This window comes from Astyanax mexicanus, chromosome 20 (genome assembly GCF_023375975.1).
Source record: "Astyanax mexicanus isolate ESR-SI-001 chromosome 20, AstMex3_surface, whole genome shotgun sequence".
Lineage (NCBI taxonomy): Eukaryota > Metazoa > Chordata > Actinopteri > Characiformes > Acestrorhamphidae > Astyanax > Astyanax mexicanus.
In genome coordinates this window covers 37873074-37885246 of record NC_064427.1, presented here as the reverse complement: position 1 = coordinate 37885246, position 12173 = coordinate 37873074, and the positions used below count along the sequence as shown (strand labels likewise).

At 39.9% G+C, this 12173-nt stretch overlaps 1 protein-coding gene across 1 annotated transcript in view; it reads left to right on the top strand.

The window, feature by feature from the left end:
• Positions 1 to 12173, top strand: part of dchs1b (dachsous cadherin-related 1b) — a 213746-nt gene that overhangs the window by 170303 nt on the left and 31270 nt on the right. The window contains exons 8-10 of the mRNA XM_022681444.2: positions 782 to 969; positions 2520 to 2616; positions 3751 to 3908. Coding sequence (XP_022537165.2) covers positions 782 to 969; positions 2520 to 2616; positions 3751 to 3908 — 443 coding nt within the window. The remainder of the gene's footprint in view (positions 1 to 781; positions 970 to 2519; positions 2617 to 3750; positions 3909 to 12173) is intronic.

Sequence of the window (12173 nt, the reverse complement as noted above, 5' to 3'; positions counted from 1 at the left end):
TGTTGACAGCTCGCATGTAGATCACTATAATAGGGTCTCCTGATCTCTGCTTATTACTAAGAATTTGGCCAAAAATATTGTCCATTTCCCTCACAGAGAGCTGGTGTGATGACTAGGCCTTTTGTCCAGTTAATTTATGCACCCCTTCATCAGCTCATTTGGTCAGGAAGTCCCTGTGGCTATTGTAATGCAATCAGGGTTGTGTTTAAGTGCTGGCAAAGTGCAGTGTGAGTGGCACTGCCAGCTCCTAACATCTCTGTCCAGCTGTTGAACTACAATACAAAAGATTATGTGATTATGTGGAGGATTTTTTTCGTATTTACTGAAAATGAGAGTAGGAAGCAGGCAAACCAACAGCTTAGAAGTCTTTTTTAGAGTTCTGGGCTCATCTTTACAATATCCAGCATCAATAATAACTAAGTAGGTGTAGATGTGCTGAAGCAGAAAAATGACCTGGGCTTCCCAAGAGCAGAACCGGACCCCCCTGGTCCACAGTCTTCGATTGATTAGGGCTCAGCTGGGCAGGCAGTTGACATTACTCAGTTAATTTATGTTCCCCTTCCTTCACTTCATTTGGACAGGAAGTCCCTGTGGCTATTGTTATACAATTAGGCCTGTGATTAAGTGTTGGCAGAGAGCAGGATTAGTGGTACTGCCAGCCTTCAGCATCTCTTTCCAGCAGTGGAGTTATGTGTAATTTACAGCGCCTGAAGGCAAACCGGCTACTTCCAGTTCTAATTCTAGTTTTCACTCTCTACACTCTCTGGTCTTTACTCTCCAGGTGAGATCAGCACCAGGGCAGCACTGGATCGTGAGCACCAGTCCAGCTACCAGTTGGTGGTGGTAGTGCAGGACGGAGGCACGCCCCCACGCAGCGCTACCGGCACCGCCCACATCACCGTGCTGGACGAGAACGACAACGCCCCCATCTTTAGCCACATGATGCCGGGCAAAGAGTTGCTGATCCAGGTCAGTGTTAACCAAGAGTTTACCATGTGTAACCATAACCATGTTCATTATTTTTAAATCTTCTGCATTGTAGATTAATACTAAAGTCATTCAAACTATGAAGGAAAACATCATCAAGTCCTTCATAGTTGAGTCACCTGAAATTCAGGCTTTCAGTTAACAGCTGTGCTGAACTTGTCAAGAGTTAATTTCTTGAATTTCTTGCCTCTTAATGTGTTTGAGAGCATCAGTTGTAAAGTTGTGAAGAGGTAGAGTTGGTGGTATACAGTGAATAGTTGTAACGAATCGCAGGCAGGAGGCGGACGTAAAAGCGGATAAGACTTTAATATATAAATAACAGATAAACAGAGAAACAAACAACAAACAAATGAGAGAAAATACAAACATAAACAAACAGGGAGTAATAAACAAAGAAACAAATGAGAAAATAACTAGTAAATAACGGAGTGAATAACTAGGGAACGCGGATATAAACAAGAGCAAACGCAGATAGACAAAACAGCAGAGGAAGGTGCAAAGACAGACGAATAAACACAGACATAAGAGGATTATATATACATACAGGAAGCACACACCTGGGGAAACAGGTAACGAGGGGCGGAGCTACAAATTACACACACAAGATGGAAAATTACTGGGAACACACTGGGAAACGGAGAAACAGAGGAAAACAGAGCAAGGGCGTGACAATAGATTCAAGATTCAAGATTCAAGATTTTTATTGTCACGTCACAGAGTACAGGTGTACATGTGAGTGAAAAACTTTCCTATTTTAGTACAGTATTTTTCGCACTATAAGGCGCACCGTATTATAAGACGCACTATCAATGAACGTCTATTTATGGTCTAAAAATGATTTATAAACATAGAACGCTCTAGATTATAAGGCTAATTTTAAGAGACACTATAAGGAACTTCTAATTCAACAGGTCTCGCCGCTGGGTGGTGGTGGTGGGAGGGAATCCAACAAAGTTAAGTAAAGCTGTGAAAGTTAAGTAACAAATCTGTGATAAAAAAAGAGACTTTCTTTTAAAGTCTAATGAGTGCTGGGTGAGTAAAGCGCTTCCGTTTATTTACAATAAGCTTAGAGTCCCAAATTTGTCCAGCACTAAAGCTGGAGCATTAGCATTAGTGGCTAACCGCCCAACAGCGCTACACTGAGGAACCCTGAGTGTTCCAGAGGACCAGGGTGCTATTAGCTAGCGGTTCATCCCATGTAGCTTGTTTAACACGGTAAAAACACTCAGAATACAGTCTGATACACTCCTCTCTGAAGGAAGAAATAGCTAGCATGGTTAACAGGTAATGCTAATGCTGCTCCAGCAGTGCTAGCTGGGGTTAGCAGCAGGGTACAAACCGATAATACTCACATCTGAACAGCTGTACAACGCTGCACTTCAGCGGTTCTGCAATGGTTAAATTCATACACAAGTCACACTGATTTTAGGTGCACCTTATAGTGTGAAAAATAGTGTGGTAATGTTCTAATATTATTAATATTTATTGACCATTTAATGTGTGTTATACCTGTGTGTGTGTGTGTGTTTCAGGTGCAGGAAGGTCTGCCTGCTGGCTCTCTGCTGGGAACACTGCAGGCTAAAGACCCAGATGAGGGAGAGAATAGCACCATATTCTACTCATTGTCTGGTAAGCAAGCAAAGCTCCACCATAACAGAACAGCAACTTTAATACATGCTTTTTACAAGTTTTTATACTTTAAAAATACAGAGGAACAATATGACAGTGAAGCACATCTTTAGCACCACTGACAGTTAAAGTGATAAACATCTGTTTTATCTTCATTTGCACTGGCACCTGTCAAGAGATACAGGTACAGGTATGTACATATTAAGCAGCAATTAAACAGTCAGCTCTTGAAGGTTAAAAGTGTTGTGTTAAAAGCAGGAAAATTGGGCGAGCATAAGGATCTGTTGGACAGGCTAACCTACTCAAAATTAGATACATGGTGCCAATTTTATGATTGACCGATGTATTCCAGTACAGTGGTATAAAAAAGTTTCAGTTGGTTGTTCAGATCAGATAGTTTAGTTAAATACAGGGAAATACATGAAAAACATAAGGGACCACTTAAAAATGATGAGAAATGATGTTTAATTTTACCAAATTGAAAACCTCTGGAATATAATCAAGAGGAAGATGGATGATCACAAGCCATCACACCACCAAACTGAACTGCTTGAATTTTTGCACCAGGAGTAAAGCAGCATAAAGTTATCCAAAAGCAGTGTGTAAGACTGGTGGAGGAGAACATGATGCCAAGATGCACGAAAAAATATAATGAAAAATCTGGGTTATTCCACCAAATATTGATTATTTCCGACCTCTTAAAACTTTATGAATATGAATTTGTTTTCTTTGCATTATTTAAGGTCTGAAAGCTCTGCATCTTTTTTGTTATTTCAGCCATTTCTCTTTTTCTGTAAATAAATGCTCTAAATGACTATAATATTTTTATTTGTAATTTGGGAGAAATGTTGTTTTTAGTTTATAGAATAAAACAACAATGGTCATTTTACTCAAACATAAACCTATAAAAAGCTAAATCAGAGAAACTGAATCAGAAACTGAAGTGGTCTTGTCATATTTCTAAGAGCTGTATATCATATAGCAGATGAACACCGTGATAGTTTAGGAGTAAAATGAAGATAATAGGATTTACAGAATGTGTGCAATAACTCTTTAAACAAAATTAGTCAGGTGCATAAATTTGGGCGCACATGTTGGTTTTTATTGATTTAGTTTTTTCTTTCTGTGTCTCAGGCTCCAGAGCAGAGCGCTTCTCTTTGAACCCGAATACAGGAGAGCTGAGATCTTCTTCTCCACTGAGACGAGCAGAGAAATCTGAGTACAGTATTACTGTCAGCGCTTCTGATCGCGGTGCTCCACCTCAGAGCTCGTCCTGCGTCCTGCGCATACAGGTGAGACTTTGGTCCAATCCCATTTCTCCTTTGTACCCTACCCCTTGTACCCTTGTTGTTTTTGAGTGTAAATCTTTCCCCTAAGAATTGGGACAAACCTTCCAGCACCCAATACAGATATATAGCACTGGAGCGCTATATATAAGTTCAGCAACCTAACTGCTGCATAACTAGTTACCTTTAGGGCTTCAGAATGTCTTCAGAATGTGGGCAGGTGGTGCAGTTAGTAATTAATTATTATTGTTCATTCCTTAATTCCTCTGTGACAGCCAGCTGAAATTAGCTTTTATTAGCTTTCAGTTTATTTTCCATTCCACCTTAAATGCTGCAGCCTCTTCCACCATTTAAGGTGCAACAGGGAAGTTAGCTAGCTAGCTACTGAGACAAACTTTTAGCGTTCTTAGTTTGTCTTGTTATAAAGAAAATTATCATAAAACATTGAAACTACATATTAAACTATGGTAATATAGTGATTAGCATAATTTTAACAAGAAAAGTTTCTTTGGTTGCTTGTGCTGCCATCTTCCCTGTGATTCTCATAACCCTCTGTTTTGAGTGTGCCTCAGAAAAATCTCAGTTTGAAGGACCTTGTTGCCCCAACACTCCCCCCCCTACCCCTTCAGCCTAACAAGAATCAGGACACCCTACTCCTAGATGTGAGGGGTAGGGATTGGTGGTGGGGCCAAGGGGTAAAACATGTTTTTAGACTGTGCTCACATTACAAACATTTAATACGTTTACATTTAATTTTAAATAAATGAAAAGTTCAGGACCACTCTACATCATAAAATCTGACGCTAACAGTGCCCGCTTTGATCAGTGTTCTCTCAAGTTGTACTACCTTTGCTTCCCTTGCTTCCCTTGTGTATATTTAAAGTCTCTGTAAAACGCAGAATCCACCGGAGATCCTATTTAAACCTATAGTTACACAAGATAGCTAACATTAACTAGCTGGTGTAAGCAGAGCTGTAAACTCTTTAGCCGACGAGACATAACAGTGTTGGCTCTGCGTCAGCCCAGCTTCAGCTCTTTCTGTAGACGGCCCCGAGCCATGGTGGGCGAGGCCATGAATACTAATTCATGGGTTGGAGTAGAAACAGTGCTTTTTTTTGATTGGCTCGTTTTTCTGAGTATTTTCTTTTACTAGCTCCTGCAGACAATGGAGGTTGAGGAACAGTTTTATGTGCAGCATCATAAACAACCCAGAGAGACCTACTGTATTTCACAAAGAACAATAAAAAAGTGAATCTAAGAAGAAAGAGATGAAATGTGTTCCTTTAAAAAAAATTAAACTGACGTCCACCTCACCACTATCAGAGGCATACTACTGTTGCCAATCAGCTCTCCCTCCTGCCCTGCCTCTAAACCCATACATCACTCTCTTTCTTTTTAGATCTGAAAGCAGAAATATGGCAGGGCAGAGATATGCCCTACAATTAGCATCCTATTCCCCTTTAGAAATCACAGCTGAGAAAGCACAGAAGACTGTAGGCTATAGTAGAAGCCCGCTCTCTGCCAGAAACACTTCCGTACAGGACGGATTCTGCGGGATCTGGACACTTTTGAGCGGATATGAAAATAAGAATAGTGTATGGTATAAAATCCAGCATGACGCTGGTGTCTAATCCAGCGGCCCGGCTGGACCCGGCTCCCTCGTTCGGGTTTGAATTACAGGATCCGGCTCTGGAAGGGAAGTAACGTTGAGAGCTTTGACAGAGTGTGTTTTTACAGAATCGTAGCAGACAGACAGAAGCTCTCTGCTTCCACATCAATTCCCCTAACATGCTAGTGGATACCACACATTAATACTGCAGCAGGATCTGCCACACACTGTACAGCCAGTGCTGTGGTTTGGCTGTATGGAGGACTGGGATGTGTGTGAATCTGAATGGGGTGTACGAATGATGCTAATGAGATGTTTTAGAGATTTCTATCATTAACAAACATAAACCTGGAAGTTTGTATTGTAGTTTTATGCTGAAAAAAAATATTAACCTAATTTATTTGATTTAAAAGTGAACGTCATGTCTACATACTGTTTGTGACCTCAATGTTACCTTAATTTTTCATTTTATTAGAGCATTTAAATAAAAACGAGTACAAAATTTTGTCAAATAGCCCACTTCCATTTCCTCCTGGCATTAAATTTATATAAACATTTCCTAGCCTTTAAATACACACTTTTCGGACTCTGAGTGGTCTAGCAGGCTAAGTACTGCCACTATGATCAGGAGAGCTGGTTCGAATCCTGTTCATGTAGCTTGCCTTCAGCTGCCAGAGCTCTGAAAGAACACAATTGCCCTTGCTCCCTCTGGGTGGGTAGGTAGTGCTCTCTCCCCACATCACTCCAAAGGGTGATGTTGATTAGCACGAGGCGTCTGTGAGCTGATGTATCAGAACCGAGTCGCTGCGCTGTGACGCTACTCTGCAATACTGCATCAGCAGCAGTTGGAAAAAGCAAAAGGGAGGTGTGTGAATCTGAATGGGGTGTACGAATTATGCTAATGAGATGTTTTAAAGATTTATATCATTAAAAAACATAAACCTGGAAGTTTGTATTGTAGTTTTATGCTGAAAAAAAATATTAACCTAATTTATTTGATTTAAAAGTGAACGTCATGTCTACACACTGTTTGTGAACTCAATGTTACCTTCATTTTTCATTTTATGAGAGTATTTAAATAAAAACGAGTACAAATTTTGTCAAATAGCCCACTTCCATTTCCTCCTGGCATTAAATTTATATAAACATTTCCTAGCCTTTAAATACACACTTTTTGGGCTCTGAGTGGTCTAGCAGGCTAAGTGCTGCCACTATGATCAGGAGAGCTGGTTCGAATCCTGTTCATGTAGCTTGCCTTCAGCTGCCGGAGCTCTGAAAGAACACAATTCTACCAATGAAGTGTAGATCTACTTTGAGCTTTTTAATAGGTCATTTTTTTGTGTACGATATATCATCTCAGAAATTATTGCGATAAACAGTATTATTGTCATGTGAAGTCAGAATGCCTTTGTTTTATAACTGCTGTTGATGATGCAGTATTGCTGAGTAGCATCACAGCACATTCGGAGGAAAGTGCAGCGACTCGGTTCTGATACATCAGCTCACAGACGCACCCTTTGTGATGTGAGTGATGTGGGGAAAGAGAGCACCATCTACTGTACCCACCCAGGGAGAGCAAGGCCAATTGTGCTCTCTCAGGGCTCTGGCAGCTGATGGCGAACTACATGAACAGGATACAACGAGAAAAAAAAAGACAAAAAAAAGACAAAAAAAAAGAATTGAATCTGGTCCTCACAATCTTTAGTGCTTTCTCAGCTGTGATTTCTAAAAAGGAATAGGATGCTAATTGTAGGGCATGTGGTTCCCCACTGTATCTCTGCTTCCAGAGAATAAAGAAAGAAAGAAAGAAAGAAAGAAAGAAGGCAGTCGAGAGAGGGAGAAAAGAAAAAGCACCTTTGAATCAAGTGTTCCCAGATGGCTGGTGATGGGACCCAGCTGTGGCTGGCTCTGATCAGACGCAGCGAGCCGCTATCCCCCGCCTCCTCGCACGGTAGCAGTGACGGACACACTCGCCCCAGATAACGTTTCACCACATCAACAACATCAAGATAATATTCCACATACCGCTCAAGCAATACCAGGCACTGCGGAATGCTCCAGCACACCGTGCTGCAGGGAACGCTCAGCAGTCAGGAGGTTATACTGTAGGGTCTCTAAGGTTCCTCGTAGAGGGCCGTCGGCTGGCTTTGTGCTTCATGGCAGTTTAAGTATGAAAGCTTTCACCTGTTGTTATTACTAAGCCATGTTTCCAGCCTCGCTCTGAGGGCACAGGAAATGACCTTGCCGCGCTTTCATGTTCCTCCATTTGCACTTTAATGCAGAGTCCATGACTTCTAGGTCAGTACAGTAGAGGAGCTTACTGTTCACAGGAGAAGTGTTTTATATGTTGAGTGTGTTTTAATGGTGCTGTGAATGTAGAGTAGGGGTGTCCAAACTTTTTTTGTTGGGGGCCAGAAGGAGAAATATATTTGAAGTCACGGGCCACAGACTCTGTAATAAAACAAATAATGAAATATACCACTTTAAATAATACATTTTCCTGATTACTTTATTTACACACCATTTTACTTGACTTACTATCTTTATCTTTGACAGTGTTGTGTAAACTAAGATTTTTCAAATTGATGTTTCATTTCATAATATTAAACTCCCTAATTACGGCAAAATATTAATATTAAACTCCTTAATTACGGCAACTTTTACACTCATTTGCCCTTTTCTGCGCTAAAACTGCGCACTCTCTCCGCTTTTAGACTCTTTGGCCCATTTTTTTGCGCTAGAAATGCGCACCCTCTCCGCTTTTAGACTCTTTGGTCTGTTTTTCTGCGCTAGAAATGCGACCTCTCTCCGCTTTTAGACTCTTTGGTCCGTTTTTCTGCGCTACAAATGCGCACTCTCTCCGCTTTTAGACTCTTTGCCCCGTTTTTCTGCGCTAGAAATGCGCACTCTCTCCACTTTTAGACTCTTTGGTCCGTTTTTCTGCGCTAGAAATGCGCCCTCTCTCCGCTTTTAGACTCTTTGGCCTGTTTTTCTGCACTAGAAATGCGCACCCTCTCCGCTTTTAGACTCGTTGGTCCGCTTTTCTGTGCTAAAAATGCGCCCTCTCTCCGCTTTTAGACTCTTTGGCCTGTTTTTCTGCACTAGAAATGCGCCCTCTCTCCGCTTTTAGACTCTTAAGTCCGTTTTTCTGCGCTAGAAATGCACACTCTCTCCGCTTTTAGACTCTTTGGCCCGTTTCTGACACCTAGCATTATACACATTATAAAAACCTGCTTAACAGTGGGCCAACTTTTATTCTATTTCTAAAATACCTTGCGGGCCGCTCCATAAAAGGAAACGGGCCGCAAATGGCCCGCTGGCCGTAGTTTGGACACCCCTGATGTAGAGGCTTTAGAATTCCCAAATTTAAGTAAATAAAGAAAAAATATAAAGTTATAAAGACTTTTTTTTTTTACAAAGGATACGATTTCTATCAATTTTTTAGTTATTTGTTTTTCATTTCTAATTTTTTGCCTGAGCGGCTAGCGCACTCGGAGGAAAGCGCAGCGACTCGGTTCCAATACATCAGCTCACAGACGCCTCCTGCTGCCCAGCGCCACCTTTGAGCTTGATGGGGAGAGAGCGCCATCTACCCACCCGGAGGGAACAGGGCCAATTTTGCTCTCTTTGGAAGCTACATGAACAGGATTCGAACCTACAACCTCCCATTCATAGTGACATCACATAAGACTGTTGGACTTCTATCCATTTGTATTGAAATGTCTATGACTAAATCACCCATACAACTCTTTACAATTTCTACAATTCATCTCTGAGTCATCTTTCATTGAAAATACTCTCAAGGATTAGTTAGGTATTTGAGTGTGTTTAAGAAAGTTTAGCAACATTTTACAGAGATTCCAGAAACATTAGCCTGTAACATTACAGAAATGTGTTTAACATTGGGGCTTAAAAAGTTTGTGAACCCTTTAGGATTTTCTATATTTCTACAAAAAATTAGATCTAAAACATCATCAGTTCTAAAAGTAGGTAAAGAGAAACCAGTTAAACAAATGAGACAAAAATATTACATTATGTGATCTGAAATATTACATATATGTGAGTGGCAGGAGTATGTGAATTTCTAAGATTAGCAGGGAACAATTAATTGTGAATTATACCACAGTTACTGCAGTTCCAACCCTGCAATGTGATTGGCTGAGAGGCGTTCTATGAGTGCCGTTATCAGCCGGTAATGCACTGTAACCGAAGCTCTTTATGTGTTACTCCAAGACATACAGGTAACCTAGCAACCATGCAGCGCTTACAAACCAAACAGCGCAGCTTCTCTTGATGTTTTTAGTAAATGTGTGGACAAATCACAGTCTATTTATGTTCTATTATGTTACATGTTTAGTTTGCTGTTAAAGTTTCAAACCACGTTTCAGTCAGGCTACGTTTACATTGATTTTTTTGCTCAATGTGTCTCAGATCTGATTTTGTCATGGCTGTGTGAACGTGCCAAATCCAATCCATGGACATGCGACATGAATGTGAATGGTCAAATCGGAATTCTCTGATCTCTTGGTGCAGCTGTGCAGCTATAACTGGAAAAACAGCAAAAGCAAACCACCTGTCCTTTTTTCACCTCCTCGACCTGAGCATGAACTTTAGAGCAGCTTTTTTTTTCTCCACTCCAGCAAAAGATGCTCCACATATGAGCTGCTAACAAACTCATCCATTTCCCTTTATAAAGTTACGAGTCATCTCTCAAATATTAGTTTTTTTTTGTTCAGGGACAGATTTGTTTACATTACACACAAATACAGGTCACCTACTTTTGTGAATGTGAACTGTCAAGATAGCCAAATCCAATCTGAGCAAAAAAATCTGATTTTATCAAAGTGGCTTCTAATGTGAACGTATCCTAAAAGACTGCATATAGTATAATTTCACTCCTATTGTACATGGATATACAATAAGCTCTGCATGGTACAGACAATAACATACTACCAATAAAATCCATGCTGTTTAAACACAAGGCAAACATTAAAGCATTGCTCTGTGCCTGTACACTGCATGCGTTAACAGCCTGCTCTTTTTTAGTTTTACACACTGTTTATAGCCCTATTCAATTAGCATACATTCTTGTTGTTGGTAATATGAGCTTAAAAAAGCCTTCAAAAGAGAGAAAGAGACAATTAGAGCCAGAAACATCAAGCAATGATTCTTTTACCACACCTCTTTTTCTTCGTTTGTGTTTTTTGGTATAAGGGTAGCTAAGGCCTATAGTTTCTTATTATGGATTTTCAATGTACCCTATGTGGAGTTATAAATTTAACTTAATTGTGGGTGATTGATCCACAAACTTTACTCCTCCCACTCGCCTTATATAAAGCCTCACTTCCTGTTGAGCAACTTTGCATCCATCTCCTCCCCATCTTTCTTTCTTTCTTTCTTTCTTTCTTTCTTTATTTCTCTTCTTTTCTGTATCTGTTCTCATGGGGGTCTTCAGCTTCATTACATTACATTGGGCAAATGCTTTTGTCCAAAGCGACAAAAGTAATAGAAGTTAAAGGTAAAAACATCTTTAAATGGGGCCTTAAGGACGTCAAAGGGAAATAATAGGAAAGAGGAGTGAAGGAGTGGAAGAAGGAAATGAGGTTAGAAGTAGTTAGTGTGTTAGAGGTGTTAGGAGAGTAAGAGCTCTTTGAAGAGCTCTGTCTTCAGGATTTTATTAAAGATAGTGAGAGATTCTCCTGATCTGGTAGTAGAAGGTAATTAGTTAGAGGTGTTAGGAGAGTAAGAGCTCTTTGAAGAGCTCTGTCTTCAGGAGTTTATTAAAGATAGTGAGAGATTTTCCTGATCTGGTAGTAGAAGGTAGTTAGTTAGAGGTGTTAGGAGAGTAAGAGCTCTTTGAAGAGCTCTGTCTTCAGGAGTTTATTAAAGATAGCGAGAGATTCTCCTGATCTGGTAGTAGAAGGTAGTTTGTTCCACCATTGGGGAACTCTGTATGAGAACAGTCTGGATTGCTTTGTGTGAATGTTTGGTAAAGCGAGGCGACGTTCATTGGAGAAGCACAGCTCCAGCCCAAATCCTCTGAGTTCTCGCCTCCCTTTTTTCCTTTCGATCTAAGGCTTTGGGAAATACTAGCAAAATAGCCCTTGAAAACGAGAATTGACCAGTGAGAACACATAAGGTGCTAAAACTTAAATATACAGCTCTGGAAAAATAAGAAACCATTTTAAAACTATGCGTTTCTTTGATTTAAACAATTTGAAATATAATCAAGAGGAAGATGGATGATCACAAACCATCAACCAAGCTGAACTGCTTAAAGTTTTGCACCAGGAGTAAAGCAGCATAAAGTTATCCAAAAGCAGTGTGTAAGACTGGTGGAGGAGAGAACATGATGCAAGATGCATGAAAACTGTGAATAAAAACAGGGTTATTCCACCAAATAATGATTTCTAAACTCTTAAAACTTTAGGAATATGAACTTGTTTTCTTTGTATTATTTGAGGTATAAAAGCTTATATCTCATCATTATTTCTGCAAATAAATGCTCTAAATTACAATATTTTATTTAGAATTTGGGAGAAATGTTGTTTGTAGTTTATAGAATAAAACAAGAATGTTCATTTTACTTTTTAACATAAACCTACAAATAGCAAAATCAGAGAATCTGATTCAGAAACTGAAGTGGTCTATTAATTATTTTT